Below are 17,970 nucleotides of genomic sequence, written 5' to 3'. Positions count from 1 at the left end.
TTTTCAAGATAATTTGGCACTTCTGTGCTATGCAATTTCTGAAGGATTTTTTATTTTACTACTTTTGCTTTATATAATCTGTTCTCTGTAACAATGGACAAGGAAACAAATACCCAACTTTCATATATTTGTTTCATGAAAGGACAGGGAGTGTATACATCAGCTTTAAAAAAAAACAGCATTGCACTATTGGTTGGTATAAAACTTCCCAGGTATGTGGAGAGAGGTACTGGTGAAATTTAAATAGGTAGGCATGTAGGAATTATGATCGCTATTGAGTGATCTCCTTTCAAATTTGGACTAGTGAATATCTTTCCAGAACTGAAGAAAAAACAACTTGCACATTTAAAATCGTATTTCCTGGTGCATGTAAGCCATTATCCTGTCTTACTGAATTGATTAATGCCATGATTGTTGAAATGTGAAATGTAGTCACTGTTGACATTGTAAATATCTGCCAGAGATTAAAAAATATTTTAAGTCATTGTAAATAAAGATGTATAAAATTTAATATCAGTCCGCAATGCAGAAACATATCTCAGATGTTAAATATTGTTTCTTGAGGGATGTGTAATTTTCCCTATGTGTATCTAGTTAAGAATGTACATTTTCTTTTGTACAGTATAAAAATATAGCTTTATTTGGCTTTTACGTGGATTTCCCTGAGTTGATTTTTCCCTACCTACCTAAAGTTTATACGTTATAAGTCCTTTCACTGTATTTTTTGAAAGCATGCCATCTTATTTATGTATATCTAAAATTTTAATTTATGCAATACTCTACTGAAATAAGACAATACATAAAATTACTTATACTATAAAATAAGTAACAAAGGTAAGGTAGGCATTATATTAATATATTAAAAAGATTTCATACCTTTCTATATGTTTATTGTAGGGACACAAATTTAATACTGTATTGAAACTGGAAATTTGGATATAAAAAAAAAAAAAACCTGTCTCTGGGGTGGGGTGAGGGATGTCTAAATTGGACTTTCTAACATATCAGTTGAAGAGATGAGAGCTGTTGAACAGCAAAGATTTGTGAGTTTGGCCAGAAACACATATAGACTCAGTGACAATTGATTGTCTAAAGAGTAACTAGCATGGGCTGGGAAGGTGGCTCAGTGGTAGAGCGCTTGCCTTGCATGCCTGAGGCCCTGGGTTCAATTCCTCAGCACCACATAAGCAAAAAGAAAAAGAAAAAAGCCGGAAGTGGCGCTGTGGCTCAAGTGGTAGAGCGCTAGCCTTGAGCTGAAGAGCTGAGGGACAGTGCGCAGGCCCAGAGTTCAGGCCCCATGACTGGACCCCCCCCCAAAAAAAAGAGTAACTAGCGTAATTAGCATATTAGGTTTAAGGGAATTGTTGCGGCAGGGACAGCAGTATGTGTAATTAGTATTGATCAGAGGTGTGCTCGAGGATGTTCTGCTGGTGTCCCTCAAGGTCACAATAAGACATTGTTTCTCTGAGGCCAGTTTCTGCTGTTACAAAATGTTTACTTATCGACTGTGTCCTTCCTGAGGTCCCAAGGAACCTCAGTGAAAGCTGTTAATAGGGAATTGTTGGAGGCAGGGGAAAGGAGAATTGTGGAAGCGATAGAGAAGGTTATTCTAAGAAAAATATAACGTATGTACATCTGAAATACTGTAGTGAAACCCCTTGGTGCAGCTATAACACTAAAAAAAATGACAGAAAAACAGATGGACTCCATCAGGAGTAGGGATGGGATCATTGGGGGGGAAACAGGAAGACTAGTCCAGGACAGCATAAAGTGAGATCCTATCTCAGAATTAACCATCATTAAAAGAGGCTGGAGGCATGACTCAAGTGGTAGAGGGCCTACCTGACAAGTACAAGACACTAATTTCAATGCCAGAATCATTTTTTTGTTGGTCGTGGGGCCTGAACTCTGGGCTTGGGCGCTGTCCCTCAGCTCTTGAGCTCTTGAGCTCAAGGCGAGCACTCTACCACTTGAGCCACAGCACCACTCCGGCCTTTTCTGCTTATGTGGTACTGAATAATCAAACCAGGGCCTCATGCATACAAAGCAAGCACTCTACCACTGAGCCACCTTCCCAGCCCCCCCAATAATTTTTTTAAAGTTTTTTTTTGTGTGTGCTAAAGTTGTAAACTCAGCCTGCAGGGACAAAACAAAAGGTTCTGGTCTTTTATATACTTGCTCTCCAACACACCCCAGTTCAGTATTTCTCATTCTTGCAATTTCTGCAGAAATTTCCCTATAACTTCTGCAAACTCCTTTCCCTGTGTAAGTAGGTCAAGAGAATCCAAGTTCTAATTTGTTTTAGGCAGCTAGTCCTCAGCTCCAAGCTGGACCTCCTCTCCCCCCACCTCCGCCTTTGGCAGTACTGTGTTTTGAATTCAAGGCCTGAGGCTTCCATTTTTTGCAGTCTCTAGACTATGATCTATTTTAGGCCTCCCCTGTAGTTGAGATGACAAGCATGGGTTACTGCTGCAAACTTCCTGCTACTGAGATAGTCTCACTGACCTGAAACCTTGATCCTCCCATTCTTAGCCTCCCATCTGGCTGGGATAATGGACGTGACATTATCCAACTATTGGCTGAGAAGGTCTTTTGAGCTATTTGCCCACACTGGCCTTAAACAGCATTCCTCCCAATCTCAGCCTCATAGAATCTAGGATTGCCTGATGCTGGTGGCTCATGCCAATCTATAATTCTAATTATTCAGGAGGCTGAGATCTAAGTTTTGAAGCCAGTCATGCAGACAAATCTGAGGGTTTTTTTAATCTCCAATTAACTAGGAAAAAGCCAGAGCTGAAGGCATGGTTTGAGTAATAAGTAGAGCACCAGCTATGAGCACAAAACTAAGCAAAAGCACACAGCCCTGAGTTCAAGGCCCAATATTAGCAAATGAGCATGTATGAGTGCATGTGTGCGTGCACACACACACAAAATAGATAGCAGGAGTCTCTGGTAGGTGGCTTCCATGTTGCTCTTAAAGACATTCCTCAGACTATCCATAGAGTTCTGTGATTGTAAGTTTCTTACTAGCTTCTAAAACTGACAGGTCTAGATTTCAGTATTCTTGACTGTCTAATCACACATCTCCCAAAATTTTGTTAGCTATCTCACCTCCTTTCCTATTCTGTTGGATGCTTACATATTTTTTAAAATTCTGATTCTGTTAATGTGAGGTTGTAGGTAAGGAATCCAGTGATGGCCTAGCATATATGAGCCCAGTACTGAAACAAAACAAAAGATATTAATTTGATCTACTTTTCCTCTTGTAATACTCCCATCAAAATTTCTGTGACTGTGGAGAGCTGCTATTTTACAATCCCTTCTAGTTTCAGCTTTCTGCCAATATTGACCCCATCTTCCCATTCCCATTGGTTTGATTTCCTACCCAAAATATTTGTGACTGCAAAGAGAGTTGTCAGTTCTTTTCTAACATAGAAAATTTCCTTTTTTTATTTGGAACTCAGAACTTTGCACATGCTAAACACAAATGTTATACCATTGAGTTACATGCAGAGTCCTTTCATTTTCTTGACTCAAGCTGGCCAAAATGTAATACTGAGATAGTAATGATATTATTTCTTCTTTTTTTTTGTTTGTCGGTCATGGGTCTTGAACTCTGTGCCTGGGCGTTGTCCTTCAGCTCTTCAGCTCAAAGCTAGCGCTTTACCCCTTGAGCCACAGTGCCACTTCTGGCTTTTTCTGCTTATGTGGTGCTGAGGAATCAAACCCAGGGCCTCATGCATGCAAGGCAAGCACTCTACCACTGAGCCACCTCCCAGCCCCATTTCTTTTTGTAACTGGATTCCCAGTCCATTTCTTCCCTCCTATGATTACATCCCACATATGTAGTAACTTAGTTTTTACTTGTACTAGCATTTAAACCCAAGGCCTATGCTTGAGCAATGACTATAGCTTCTTTAAAAACAGACTTTATTATCTAAAATAGGGTCCTGTTTTTTGCCCATCTGGCCTGAGCCAGGATTCTCCTGTTTAGCAACTTTGTCAAATTGTAGGCTATCGTGCCTGCCATTTCATAATCGTTCAATACAAATTTGACCAGTGTCCTAAGAGCCAACTAGCCTTTCAGAATGACAGACCAAATGCTTGCCATTTGCCAATTGCCATATTAATCTGAATAATCTACCTAGAAAGCTTGCTCTCTTTGGCTTACATCTATTTAACCCTCAAGTTTCAGTTTAAACATTTCTTCCTGCAAGGCAATTGTTCCCCACTCTTTCTGGCATTTAATTAGGCTCTCCTATCCACCTCCCACATTACAGCATTTTTCTCAATATTTTCCTTTCAATGCCTTTCAGTGAAAGCAGACATCATGTTTGTCTACATCAATATTGTATCCTTACCGTCTACTATTCAGGTATCTCTCTAGTGTTTTGTTTGGAACAAACAAAATTGGACTTAATTTTGAGGTCAAATAAAATAACTCTATTAAAAGTAGTGTATGTGATCCGGGCATCGGTGGCTCACACCTGTGATTGTAGCTAATCAGGAGGCTGATATCTGAGGATGATGGTTTGAAGCCAGCCTGGGCAGTAAAGTCCATTATACTCATCTCCAATTAACCATCAAAAAGCCAGAAGTGGAGCTGTTGCTCAAGTGGTAGGAAAAAGCTAAGGGACAGTGCTCAGACCCCGAGTTCAAGCCCAAGCCCAGCTCTCTCTCTCTCTCACACACACGCAGTATGTATCCCGGCCAGATTCGTCATTTCCCCTATTTTAATCATTCTATTTTCCTTGTCTTCTCGTTAGTGGTTCAATCCCATCTCCACTAGTCCACGCTGCTACGTTTTTCCTTTAGATAAAGGACAGTCTTCTCTCCTGGTTCTCCTCAGCCCTATATAAGAGGCTACCTTTCATGTCACATGAGCAAAGTGTGAGGAAAAAAAATCTATTCTCATTTTTTCCCCTCCAAAGATAGCAGTTAGAGAAACCAAAGGACACTAAGATTGCCACAACACCAAGACATCAGTTCAGCAGGCGCTGCAGCCTTTGCGACCACCCGCAGAGTCAGTTAACACTTCCTGCCCCCTTCCCCGGAAACGGAAAAAGGAAAGCGGCGGAACCCCCCTTTGAGGGATTTGTTTCCTTCAAATTTACCGGTTGGGTGAGTCGCAAGGACCGGCGCCGACTGGCCTGTAGAACCGTCCCTCTCATCCTGCAAGGCTTCCCATTGGTCCGCTCGGGCTCCGCCCCCTGAGCAGGGCGGGAGATTCTGTGAGTAGTGCGCGGCCTCCTAAGCTCGAGCAGAGCTGTGCGGGCTTTCGGTTTGTGCCCGCGGCGGCCTGGTTTATGAGAACTCGGCCACTGAGGTTCCGGCCGGAGCTGCCTTCCCGGCCACCGGCCGCGGCTCAGCAGGGCGGCAGGAACAGCGCTCTCGGGAGACCTAAGCTCTGGGGACACCTGCTTCTCAGTGTTGCCGTAGCTCCGGACTTGCGAGGTAAGTCCTGGCGGGCCCGGCCCTGCGCTCAAGCCGGGGTTCCCGCGAGTCGGAGGACTTGGCTGGACGCTCGGCCGGGGAGGGCCTCCTGGTGCCTCCCTCCCTGCCTGCCCTTTGCTGGCCCCGAGTGGCGAGCAGCCGGCTAACTGGACGGCAGAGGGAGGCGTGCGGCCGGAGTCCGTCAAGAAGTGAAGGGGTGAAGAGCTGGGTCTGGGAAGACCGTTTGTCAGTCTGTCTAACGGGGCTAGGCCTGGTGGGCTAGCGACGCCCGGGAGCAACCTGGCTGCCTCCCGCTGGTAAGACAAGGGTAAGTAAGGATCTGTACGGAAAGTGGAGTGCTCTGTGAGAAGGTAGGAATCACGTGCCAACGCTGCCTCTGGGGCTAGAACTTGCCTGGATGTTCCAGACGGGTCCTGTCAACCCCACCCTTGATCGGGGACACTGCTTGGTTCTAAAATGTTGACACAACGGTTATCTTTCGGTAAGGCTTTTTAAATGAAGGGTGCTGAAACATTGCTTTGCATGTTAAAGTTGAAATCCTAATGGAACCATTACGCTGGTTAAATTGCAGTCTCAGGATAAACAGCATGACCCTAAGTACTGTTTTGTAATGGCTTGCGTGTTAAATGGACGTCACTCATCACTTAGCACTTTCTCCATTAGATGCATGAAATGCAGAAATGTGTTTGGTTATGTTGAAAAGTGAAAAATACCAATACGAGGGAACATTTAGTGAACACATTGTCAGGCAAATGTCATTTTGTTGCTGTTTGAACGGGGTCTTGCTATGGTAGTCCAGGCTGGCCTCAACTTTGGTGTCGTCTTGACTCAGCCCCCTGATTACTGGAATTACACGCATGTATCACCACACCGGCTACACAGTCTTATTTAATCTTCATGACTTTGGACAAAGCCATACAGCTGTGCAGTTGAGATTAGAACCCAAGTTTATCTGATATTACTATTGGTACTTAACCACTAATCTATACTGCCATTCTTTTTAACAATTACATTTTTAAAAATTGTATTTGCATCCAGAGGAAAAAGTAGTTTACTATGTACTTAACTACTTAAAAGAAATTAACATCGGATCTCCAGTGGATCAGTTAGCTACTCAGGAGGCTGATATCTGAGGATGGGGGTTTGAAGCCAGCCCAGGCAGGAAAGTTCTTGACTCATCTCCAATTAACCACCAGAAAACAGAAAGTGGCCCTGTGACCCAAAGTGGTAGAGTGCTAGCCTTAAGTGGAAAAAGCTCAGGGATAGTGCCCAGGCCCTGAGTTCCAGACTGACTGAAAAAAGAAACTGACCTATAAACACCTATGGTATTATTTTGAAAGGTCATAGGTGTTCATGATGTATATTTGCATTGTGTAATTGTTAGTGCTTTTTTGGGACCTTTGGAAAAGAAAGTTTTCTGATGAGATTTCTTCAATTGTGTTTTTTGTTTGTACTGCATAGTTAAGTGCCTTAAATCTAAAAAAGGATGTTGTGTAATTGCATTCAGCTATAAACAAGAACTGAGTTAGGCCGCCTCTGCCAAGGCAATTAATATGCTTCAGGAAAACTACTTGGGAGGCTGAGATCCTGAGGACTGTGAGTCAAGGTCAGCTTGGGCAAAGGAGTCCAAAGACCCCCATCTCAACTGAAAGTAAGTGGGTTTGGTGATGGGTGCCTATCCTAGCCACAATAGGGATTGAAAAACCAGAGGATTACTATCTAGATCTATGACCTGTCAGAAATTGAGACCTTATTGCAAAAATTACATACACAAAAGGCTGAAGGTCTGCCTGGCTCAGCAGTAGAATTCCTGTCTAGCAAGAAAAGACCCAAGTTTAAGCCCCGGAATTAACACACACACACACACACACACAATGCACACACACACACACACAATGTGGCATATCAGGCCTGGTGGCATATACCTTAATACTAGCACTTGGGAGACTGAGGCAGGAGAATCTCTAGTTCCTGGGAAAACTGGGCTATGTAATGACACCGTCTAAATAAAATAAAATATCTTAGGGAAATTGCCCAATACAATATTCGTTTGCCTAAAGTATTTGCTTTTAAATATTTTCCTGAAGATCCATTCCCAAGAACCTCTAAGCTTTTGCCAATAAGAATTATTTGACTGACCTTTTTTGACTTACCACAAAGCTCAGGGCCAAAGTCCTGTGTAAAACTTTGTTTTTTTGCTTTTCTGAAATGCTTTCCCTGATCAAACGCTATTAATATTTATTTTGTTTACCATTGGTTTTATTTCATTTGTTCATTGTTACTAATTCAGATCCTTTGTAGAACATGGCAATATGTAAATAAAACATTCAATCTGGCAACTTTTAAAGTATGCCTGATAGACCAGTGTTTAATCTGATAATATGAAATTTAGGAGAACAACAGAAGTCTTTGTATATTTGAAATTCTGAGATGTGGGAAAACAAATAGATAATATTTTGAATACTTTCCAGAGGCCAAAACAAGCAATTAAAATAACAGATTTTTATCACATGGTAGAAAAGGTATGCTTTGTAATAGACTGATCAGGAATTTAGCTGAAGCTGTTTCAACTCTAAAGCGAAAGTGCGCGCACTTGCGCGCACACACACATGTTTTATATATATACATATATATATAGAGAGAGAGAGAGAGAGAGCAAGCACGCGCAAGCTTTTTTGGTAGTTTGTGGAGATAAGAATCTTACAGATTTTTCTGCCTAGTCTTGCTTAAAGCTATGATCCTTAGATCTCAGACTCCTGAGTAGCTAGGATTACAGGCATGAGCCACTGGTACCAGGCTAATTGTGTGAGTTTTGTTAAATACTGTTTAACATTGGGAAGTTATACATACACACACACGTACTCAAGTACACACATACTTGAAAGACTAAGGATGTATGGTGGGTGGAGATGTGTCTAATATAAAACCTGTTTTTAAATATAAACAGATTGTTACATTTGTTTTATACAAATATCATGTAAGTGCATTAAACTTTTTCTCAAATATATACAGATTCCTCATGATAGAAAGCAATATTATGACTAGAAAAATGGTCCAAGGACATGTTTTACTTTGGTGGTTATATAAATTGTGGATGAAGTGGTAGAGTTCTGTCTAGCAAGCACAATACTTGAGTTCAAACCTCAGTACTGCAAATAACAATAGCAAATTATGGCTGGTGGGTTCATTTTCTTTATATAACTCATGGAGTTATAAAGATTAAATTAGAATGCATGTAAAGTACTTAAAACTATGTATAGAACATAGTAACTGATTAAGTCTTCTCTCAATGTCCCCTTGCTCAGTCTGGATCTTCTCAGTTTCAGGGTTCTCTGGCCAAAATGGTAATCATCATTTTTGTCCTTTACTATGCCTTCATAACAGCTTTGTAGCGCTATCACCTTTATAACAAAATAAAATGATTATTTTTCTTTTTGGTCAGTCGTGGGGGGCTGAACTTTGAGCCTGGGCACTGGGCCTGGGCACTGTCCCTCAGCTCTTCAGCTCAAAGCTAGTGCTCTATCACTTGAGCCACAGCCAGCTTTTTCTGCTTAGGTGGTGTTGAGGAATTGAACCCAGGGCCACATGCATGCAAGGCATGCACTCTACCACTGAGCCATCTTCCCAGCCCATAAAATTAAGTTTAAAAAAAAAAAAACCTCATGAACTTCTTGATTTTACTGTTGTTTTGTTTTTCATATTTATTGACCCTGACAGTTCTTTTTCCAATTACAGGTGACTGAATTTTCCAGCTACAGAATGCATAGCACCTTAAAAGGTAATGAAACTGAAAGGAGTCATTTAAGTGTGACTGTTGTCAAAAAATTTTTTGTCAGTTTATCTGCATGCAAGTAACTTAGGAGAGACATTTGGTAGTTTTGTTACAAGAAAAGGCAAAATCAGGATTTATAAGAGAGAATGAGACAAGAATTCAGCAGAAACAGTGAATCTTAGCATTTCTTGGGGTAAACTGATTAAATATCTGTAGTTTTAGGCCATTAACATAACAAATGTAAGCAAATTTTGTCAGAATAATGGTCAAGAATGATGGAAGGGGTGACAGTAATAAAGATGTATTGCACTCAGAAATTTGCATTTTGAATTGAAACCTCATTGTACAACTATTCAAAAAATATTTTTAAAATAAATTAAATATAAAAATATGTTGTCAGGGGGATTGGAAGGTAGCTCAGTGGTAGAGTGCTTGCCTTGCATGCATGAGGCCCTGGGTTTGATTCCTCAGCACCACATAAACAGAAAAAGCCAGAAGTGGCACTGTGGCTCAAGTGGTAGAATGCTAGCTTTGAGTTGAAGAGCTGAGGGACAGCGCTCAGGCCCAGAGTTTATCCCACGACCGACCAAAAAAAAAGTTGTTAGAATAGACAGAACTGATCAAGCTTTTGCTTGTCTAATTCTGAAATTTAATCAGTGAGAAACTGACTATAGTGTTGTATAGATTCATATTTACTATTTAGTTACCATGATGCCTATAAAGCCACAATTGTAATTGCAAAATATTTGACAAGCATGCACTAAAAGTAAAGGGAGGTCTTGAAAATTATCTGAGATAATAAAACTATACCCAGTAAGCTATATCTTTTCTTTTTCTTTCTTTTTTTTTTTTTTTTTTGTCGGTTGTGGGGTTTGAACTCTAGGCTTAGGCACTGTCTCTGCACACTTCAGCTCAAGGCAAGCACTCTACCACATGAGCCACAGAGCCACTTCCAGTTTTCTAGTGGTTAATTGGAGATAAGGGTCTCGTGGCCTTTCCTGCCTGGAGTGGCTTTGAACCATGATCCTCAGAGCTCAGCCTCCTGAGTAGCTAGGATTATAGGCATGAGCCACTGGTGCCCAGCTTTTCGGCTTTTTTTTTTTTTTTTTTGCCAGTCCTGGGGCTTGAACTCAGGGCCTGGGCACTGTCCCTAAGCTTCTTTTGCTCACGGCTAGCACTCTACCAGTTGAGTCACAGCACCACTCTTGTCTTTTTCTGTGTATGTGGTGCTCAGGAATTGAACCCAGGGCTTCATGCATGCTGTGCAAGTACTCCCACTAAGCCACATTCCCAGCCCCTAAACTATATCTTTTTAGTGAACAAATACTAAAAGCACTCAAACAATCATTTGAGTATCGCTTTTCTAAACTTTCATGTTAATCACCCCATTTCTGTTAGTGTAGTTGTTAGACAGATTTGAACCTTCTTTAACTGCACAATGTTTTCCTGAGATAGTATATTAGTTACTTGATTGGATTTGACTCTCAAATTGCATACCTCTATCCTCCTCATACCCTGTTTTTAGAGAAAGAATTGAGTTGCCTGCAATAAACAATGTAATAATACAATAATGTATAATACATCTCCTACTTTAAAATGTTATGTAAATAATATCAGCTATTCATGGCTCATGCCTGTAATACCAGCTGATATCAATCAGGAAGCTGAGATCTGTGAGGATCACAGTTCAAAGCCAGCCCTGATTAGGAAAGTTTGTGAGACCTTTATGGTCAAATAATCACCAAATGGCCATGTGGCTCAAAGTGTAGAACACCAGCTATGAATGAAGAATTGAGCTAAGGGACCACACTCAGGCCCTGAGATCAAGCTCCAGTATTAACATTTAAACACACACAAAAAGTTAAATGAATATATGTGTTTATATTATGACTGATTAATTTATGTAGTGATTGGTATGGATTCTTTATCACATTTATTACTTCCTTTTAGGTTGGCCATGATGAGTAAAGTGGAGTTAAAGGAAGATCAGATGCTGGAGGTTCAATTTGTGGGCGATGATGATGTTCTTAATCATATTCTTGACAGAGAAGGAGGTACTAAGAGATTGTACAGTTGAAGAGATGTTTATGAATTCTTTCATTTTAGAAAACTTTGTAGTACTTTATTTTGAAAATATAGTACAAAGTAGTTAATATAGAAAGGCTAAATAAAAGCTGGTTTTTAGTTTTGCTTCTTTCAATTTTTTATTGAAACCTTTATCAAAAATGAAATGCTCAATAGTAGTAATAAACAACTATTTCTCATTGTGATTCCAAATAATGTAATTTTGAACCACTCATACTTTCAAGATGATGTGTTTTAATTTATTTATGTAAATTGTAGGAAAATAGAGTCATCAGTACTTTAAGTCAAGGAGAAAACACTGACTTACTTTCCAGCTTAAAATAACATACCCAGGTGCTGATGGCTCATGCCTAGAATCCTAGCTCCTCCGGAGGCTGAGATCAGAGGATCTGTGTTTGAAGCCAACCCTGGGCAGGAAAGTCCTGGAGACTCTTATCTCTAATTAACCACTGGAAAATGAAAAGTTGCACTGTGGCCCAAAGTGGTGGAGTGCTAGCTTTGAGAGAAAAAGCTCAAGGACAGTGCCCAGGCCCTGAGTTCAAGCCCGATGACTGACAAAACAACAGCCTCCTATTCAATTCTTTATCAAGAATTTATATTGGTCATGTTAATTCTTTTACTGTTCTTATAGGAGCTAAAGTAAAAAAGGAGAAAACGCAGCTTTTGGTTAACCCCAAGAAAATAATAAAGAAGCCAGAATGTGAACTGGAGGAAGGTGACCAGGAAGTCTTAAAGGATCAGAACTATGTGGAAGTTTTGGGAAGAAATGTTCAAGGTATTTGATGGTGTGGGTCATGGGGGTCACACAAGCAAAACATTTCCTTCAAGTTTTTCTCTACCATTTTTTGTTACTTTTGTTTGTTTTTAGACAAATAATCCTTAAATTTTTGATTTTTCTACCTTATCTTCTAGAGTTGTTGGGATTACACATGTGTGTCATCACATCCAGCTGTGATATTTGTATTTTTAACCTACTGAAAATATATTCATAATCCAAGTTATTTTATTATTACCTTGACTTTGTACAGGAGCAGTTAGCAAAAACATTCTTGGAAATAGTGTTATTCCAAAGTAGGCAGATTTTTGTTGTGGTTTTGTTTTTGTTACTGTTGATATTATTATTTTTTCTTTCTTTTTTTTTTTTTTGGTCGGTTGTGGGTCTTGAACTTTGGGCTCAGGCGCTGGCCCTGAGCTCTTCAGCTCAAGGCAAGCACTCTACTGCTTGAGCCACAGAGCCACTTCCAGTTTTCTAGTGGTTTATTTATTGGAGATAAGAGTCTCATGGACTTTCCTGCCCTGGCTGGCTTTGAACCTCGATCCTCAGATCTCAGCCTCTTGAGTAGCTAGGATTACAGGCATGAGCCACAGACGCCTGGCTTATTTTTTTTTTAAGTGGTTGTACAAAGGGATTTTAGTTCACCAAGTCAGTTTATGAGTACAATGCATGTTGATCAATGTCACCCTTCCCAACATTCTCCTCCATCTTGTTTTGTTGTTTTTGAAACAAAATATAGCCCCAGCTAGCCTTTAAAAACCTTCCTGCTTCAACCTTTGCTGGGTTATAGGCATATAGCACCATGAGCTGTGTTGGCTTTTTTGTCTTTGTTTTTACACTTAAATAAAATTTCTTCCAGATTATACTTTAGAAATACTTTAAGACTTTAATTTTAGACTTGCATTATATTTTAGGTTGGTCTGGGTACAAAGACATAGGCCTACTCCAATTTGCTCTAAAAAATAAAAATCAAGAAAACAATCAGTATTGTTGATACATTGAAGCTGGGGTGATATAAAAAAACAAAAAACAGAAGTACTTAGCCAGACATAATGGTGCATCACTGTCATCACTGCTGCTTTGGGAGGCTGAGGCAAGAGGATTCTAGTAATATAGTAAGAAGCTATATCAAAAGGAATCAAAAGAAAACAAAACACCAGAAATCCTGAGGGACATGGATTTCCTGGTCTTCCTTCCTTTTCTGTGCATCTGTTCTCTTCTGTTAATACCATCTATCTTCCTCATATATGTTCCTGATGGTCTCATTCTTAACCCATAAGTGACTCTCATAGCTACTCTTTGATCTGTCATTTAAGCCATAAGTCTTACTAAGTTTCAGTTCCCAGTTTTAAATGGTCTGTTTTTTTAATTTCCCCATTCTAGATTTTCAAAAGTAGATTTAGATTAAGTTCAGGGCAATAGACTAGTATTCTCCATTAGGCTTTTAGGGGGCAGGGTAGAAACTCCTAACTAAACTATTGACCTTTTTAGTACATATTCTGAATAGAACTTTGTATTCTTAACTGTTTATGCTAGCCCTAAGAAGAGATTGAAGACTATTCAATGAAACAAACTTTGTTTTTTAATTTTTTTATTTTTTTGGGTTTTTGTTTTTTTTTTTGGGTCCGGTCGTGGGGCCTGAACTCTGGGCCTGGGTGCTGTCCCTCAGCTCTTCAGCTCAAGGCTAGCGCTCTACCACTTAAGCCACAGCACCACTTCCAGCTTTTTTCTTTTTGCTTATGTGGTGCTGAGGAATCGAACCCAGGACCTCATGCATGCAAGGCAAGTACTCTACCACTGAACCACCTTCCCAGCCCAAACTTTGTTTTTTTAAAAATAAAAAAAGAAAAAAATTGTAAAAACACAGTGCTTCTAACATTTTCCATACAACAGCATACACAGCAAATAAGGTGCATTGGCCCTAAAACAGTTGCTTTGAGGCCCTAATTCCCTCTTCACTTCAGGCACTGATTGGCAACCTCAGCCCAGGGAGAATCAGTAAAACCCTGGACACATGAATACCATATCTTATTTCTGTATACTGCCTTATTTTTGTCATTATCCTCTATGTTTCTTAGCCTTTTTTTTTTTTTTTTTTGATTCATGGTCTTAATATATAGCTCAGGCTGGCTTCCTCACTCTCCAGTCCTGGAATAATAGATTTGTGCTAGCTTTTTAATTTATCTATTTTATGCCAGTGCTCGGGCTTGAACTCAAGGAATGGGTGCTGTCCTTCAGCTTTTTTGTTCACAGCTAACACTCTTCCACTTGAGCTATAGTTCTACTTCTACCTTTCTGGTGCTTAATTGGAGGTAAGAGTCTTATATTCTGTAATACATTGAGGTGCACACCACAATTCTCAGGTATTAGCCTCCTAAGTAGCTAGGATTACAGGCTTCCGTCATTGGGTCATTGGTATCCGGCTTCATTCCCAGTTTTTTTGTTGTTGTTGTTGATCATGGGGTTTGAACTCAGTCTAAGCAACTGTTCTTGAGCTTACAAAAGGCTAGCATGATACTGCTTTTGAGCCACAGCTTCACTTCCCGTTTTCTGGTGGTTAATTGGAGATGAGTCTCATTGACTTTCTTACCCCAGCTAGCATTACAGGTATAAGCCACCAGTGCCCAGCTCATTCCCAGCTTTTTAACCTTGTTTTGTTTATCATCCCTTAATTAACCTTTTGTAGGCTTTTTCTACTAATAACGCTGATAAAATTTTAACACTACATATATGCTGTACATCTTGTATACTATGACTTTTTTGAAGGCCATAGATCATTGATTGTAATACTAAAAGTTTTTTTCCATACTTCTGTCCTGCCAAGAATCAAATTTTATTTTTTTGCCAGTCCTAGGCTTGAATTCTTGGCCTGAGCACTGTCCCTGGGTTCCTTTTTCTTAAGGCTAGCATTCTACCACTTGAGCTGCAACACCATTCCGTTTTTTTCTGTGATTAATTGGAGATAAGAGTCTTGTGGACTTTCCTACCAGTGTTGGCTTTGAACTAGCCTCTGAGTAACTGGGATTACAGATGTGAGCCACTGGTGCCTGGAAAAAAAACAATTTTTATTCTGTTAAGAATACCTACTTGCCAGGCGCCGGTGGCTCACACCTGTAACCCTAGCTACTCAGGAGGCTGAGATCTGAGGATCATGGTTCAAAGCCAGCCCGGGCAAGGAAAGTCTGTGAGACTCTTATCTCCAATAAACCACTAGAAAACTGGAAGTGGCACTGTGGCTCAAGCGGTAGAGCACACACCTTGAGCTGAAGAGCTGAGGGACAGCGCTCAGGCCCAGAGTTCAAGCCCCATGACCGACAAGACAAAAAAAAAAATCTACTATTGGGCTGGGAATGTGGTTTAGTGGTAGAGTGCTTGCTGAGCATGCATGAAGCCCTGGGTTTGAGTCCTTAGTGTCATATAAACGGAAAAAGCTAGAAGTGGTGCTGTTGCTCAGGTGGTAGAGTGCTAGCCTTGAGCAAAGGAAGCTCAGGGACAGTGCCCAGGCCCTAAGTTCAAGCCCAGGTCTGGAAAAAAAAAAATACCAGTACTGGGCACTGGTGGCTCATGCCTGTAATTTTAGGTACTCAGAAGACAGAGATAGTGGATAATGGCTTAAAGCCAGAGTGGGCAGAAAAGTCTGTGAACCTCTTATCTCCAATTAATTAGAAGAAGCCAGAAATCCAGCTGTGGCTCAAGTGGTAGAGTCCCAGCCTTGAAAGAAAAAGCTAAGGGACAGCCCAGACACTGAGTTCAAGCTCTAGTGAAGCACACACAAAATAAACTTGTTAGTTAGGATGTTGTATACACCCAAACAATGTGAACCTTTTTTTTTTTTTTTTGGGTCCGGTCCTGGTACCTGAACTCTGGGCCTGGGCGCTGTCCCTCAGCTCTTCAGCTCAAGGCTAGCGCTACCACTAGAGCCACAGCACTTCTGGCTTTTTTTCTTTTTTGCTTATGTGGTGCTGAGGAATCGAACCCAGGGCCTCATAAGTTTTAACCTGTATTATCTTTATTGTGAAGTGTTTTTTTTGTTTTTTGTTTTTTTTCAGTCGTGCGGCCTGAACTCTGGGTCTGGGCGCTATCCCTCAGCTCTTCAGCTGTAGAATAGCGCTCTACCACTTGAGCCTCAGCCCCACTTCTGGCTTTTTCTACTTGTGTGGTGCTGAGGATTCTAACTGAAGGCCTCATGCATGCAAGGCAAGCACTCTACCACTGAGCTACCTTCCCAGCCCCTGTGAAGTTTTTATAGTTTATATTTTTTTTGGCGGGGGTTCAGTTGTGGGGCCTGAATTCTGGGCGTGGGCGCTGTCCCTCAACTCTTCAGCTCAAGGCTAGCGCTCTATCACTCTAGCCACAGTGCCACTTCCGGCTTTTTTCTTTTTGCTTATGTGGTGCTGAGGAATCGAACCCAGGGCTTCAGGCATGCAAGGCAAGTGCTCTACCACTGAGCCACCTTCCCAGCCCCTAGTTTATAATTTTTATTCATAATGTATCTTGAAGACTTAGTTTTATTTCCAAGTTTTTTAAAATATTCTTTTTTTTCTCCTCATATGAGGGATTGAGGTCGTTATTTTGAAATGTGTTTTAATTTGGAAACAAGATATTTATTATTTTTCTTAAAATTTTTTGTAGTGGTACTTAGACACTATGTTGAAAATGAACTATATAGCTTGTGGGTGCAGAAAAGGAGGAAAAACTGAGAGAGGGAAAGGCTGACATTGTCCAAAAAGAAATGTAATCTTTACCTCAATTATGTAACTAACCCCTCTGTACATCACCTTTATTTGCTTTTGTTTTTGTTTTTTTTGTGTCCGGTCGTGGGGCCTGAACTCTGAGCCTGGGCGCTGTCCCTCAGCTCTTCAGCTCAAGGCTAGCGCTCTACCACTTGAGCTGCAGCGCCACTTCCAGCTTTTTTCTTTTTGCTTATGTGGTGCTGAGGAATCAAACCCAGGGCCTCAGGCATGCAAGGCAAGCGCTCTACCACTGAGCCACCTTCCCAGCGCTGTACATCACCTTTATAACAATTTTTTAAAAATTTTTTTACAGTGGGACTGGAACTTGAACTCAGGGCATTGTACTTGCCAGGAAGGTATTATACTGCTGAGCCAACTCTCTAGTTCCTAAATTAATTTTCAGGTAACATATCCCTTGTAAGTGAGAGGGGACAAAACAGTGAAAATACTTCCAGCCAAGCACATGCTGGTGGTGTGCCTTTGAATCTCCAGAACTGTATACGAATAATCCTTTTATTTGTGTTTTCCAGTAACAGAAAACAAATGACAAACATCTTTCCATTATTCATCCTTTTGCTTTGTGTTGAAGTGTAACCTATAGGTCCCATTTACCTGGACTTACTTGACTTAATTCTCATAATTTATTAATCCATCTGATCTGGAGGGGAAAAAAATCATTGTGTCTGTTTTTTGTGTGCTAAGATTTGTATAAACAGGGCTGGGAAGGTGGCTTAGTGGTAGAGTGCTTGCCACGCATGCATGAGACCCTGGGTTCAATTCTTCAACACCACATAAACAGAAAAAGCTGGAAGTGGGTGCTCTGGCTCAAGTGGTAGAGTGCTAGCTTTGAGTTGAAGAGCTCTGGGACAGTGCCCAGGCCCAGAGTTCAGCCTCATGACTGACCAAAAACAAATAAAAAAGATTTGTATAAACAGGATCAGTCAATTTTCTATTATGTATTTTAAAATAGTTTATATATAAATATGTACTTTTAACCCTTTAGGCAATGTAGTAAGGGTAGAAATTTAAGTTTAGTCAAACATTTGTGTGTGTGTGTGTGTGTGTGTGTGTGTGTGTCTGTGTGTGTGTATATGTATGTATGTATGTTCACTTTTCCCCTTTCCTTAAGTACATCTTGCATTTTCTTTTTC

General features: G+C 40.6%; 1 protein-coding gene across 3 annotated transcripts in view; it reads left to right on the top strand.

Moving 5' to 3' along the window:
* The first annotated feature begins 5,255 nt into the window (after window positions 1-5,255).
* The window catches only part of Orc2 (origin recognition complex subunit 2), a 51,813-nt gene continuing 39,098 nt past the window's right edge, over window positions 5,256-17,970 (top strand). The window contains exons 1-4 of one of the 3 annotated variants that reach the window (XM_042666974.1): window positions 5,256-5,454; window positions 9,190-9,232; window positions 11,177-11,280; window positions 11,943-12,086. In XM_042666974.1, coding sequence (XP_042522908.1) covers window positions 11,184-11,280; window positions 11,943-12,086 — 241 coding nt within the window. In that variant the 5' untranslated portion in view covers window positions 5,256-5,454; window positions 9,190-9,232; window positions 11,177-11,183. Of the gene's footprint in view, window positions 5,462-6,990; window positions 7,106-9,189; window positions 9,233-11,176; window positions 11,281-11,942; window positions 12,087-17,970 lie in introns of those variants that run through there. The other 2 variants (XM_042666976.1, XM_042666975.1) reach the window with 2 other exon arrangements.

Source organism: Dipodomys spectabilis, unplaced genomic scaffold (genome assembly GCF_019054845.1).
Source record: "Dipodomys spectabilis isolate Male_0828 unplaced genomic scaffold, ASM1905484v1 ptg000373l, whole genome shotgun sequence".
In the NCBI taxonomy this organism is placed as follows: domain Eukaryota; kingdom Metazoa; phylum Chordata; class Mammalia; order Rodentia; family Heteromyidae; genus Dipodomys; species Dipodomys spectabilis.
The sequence above is the reverse complement of the archived record's forward strand: the minus strand, read 5'-3'. Positions and strand labels throughout refer to the sequence as shown.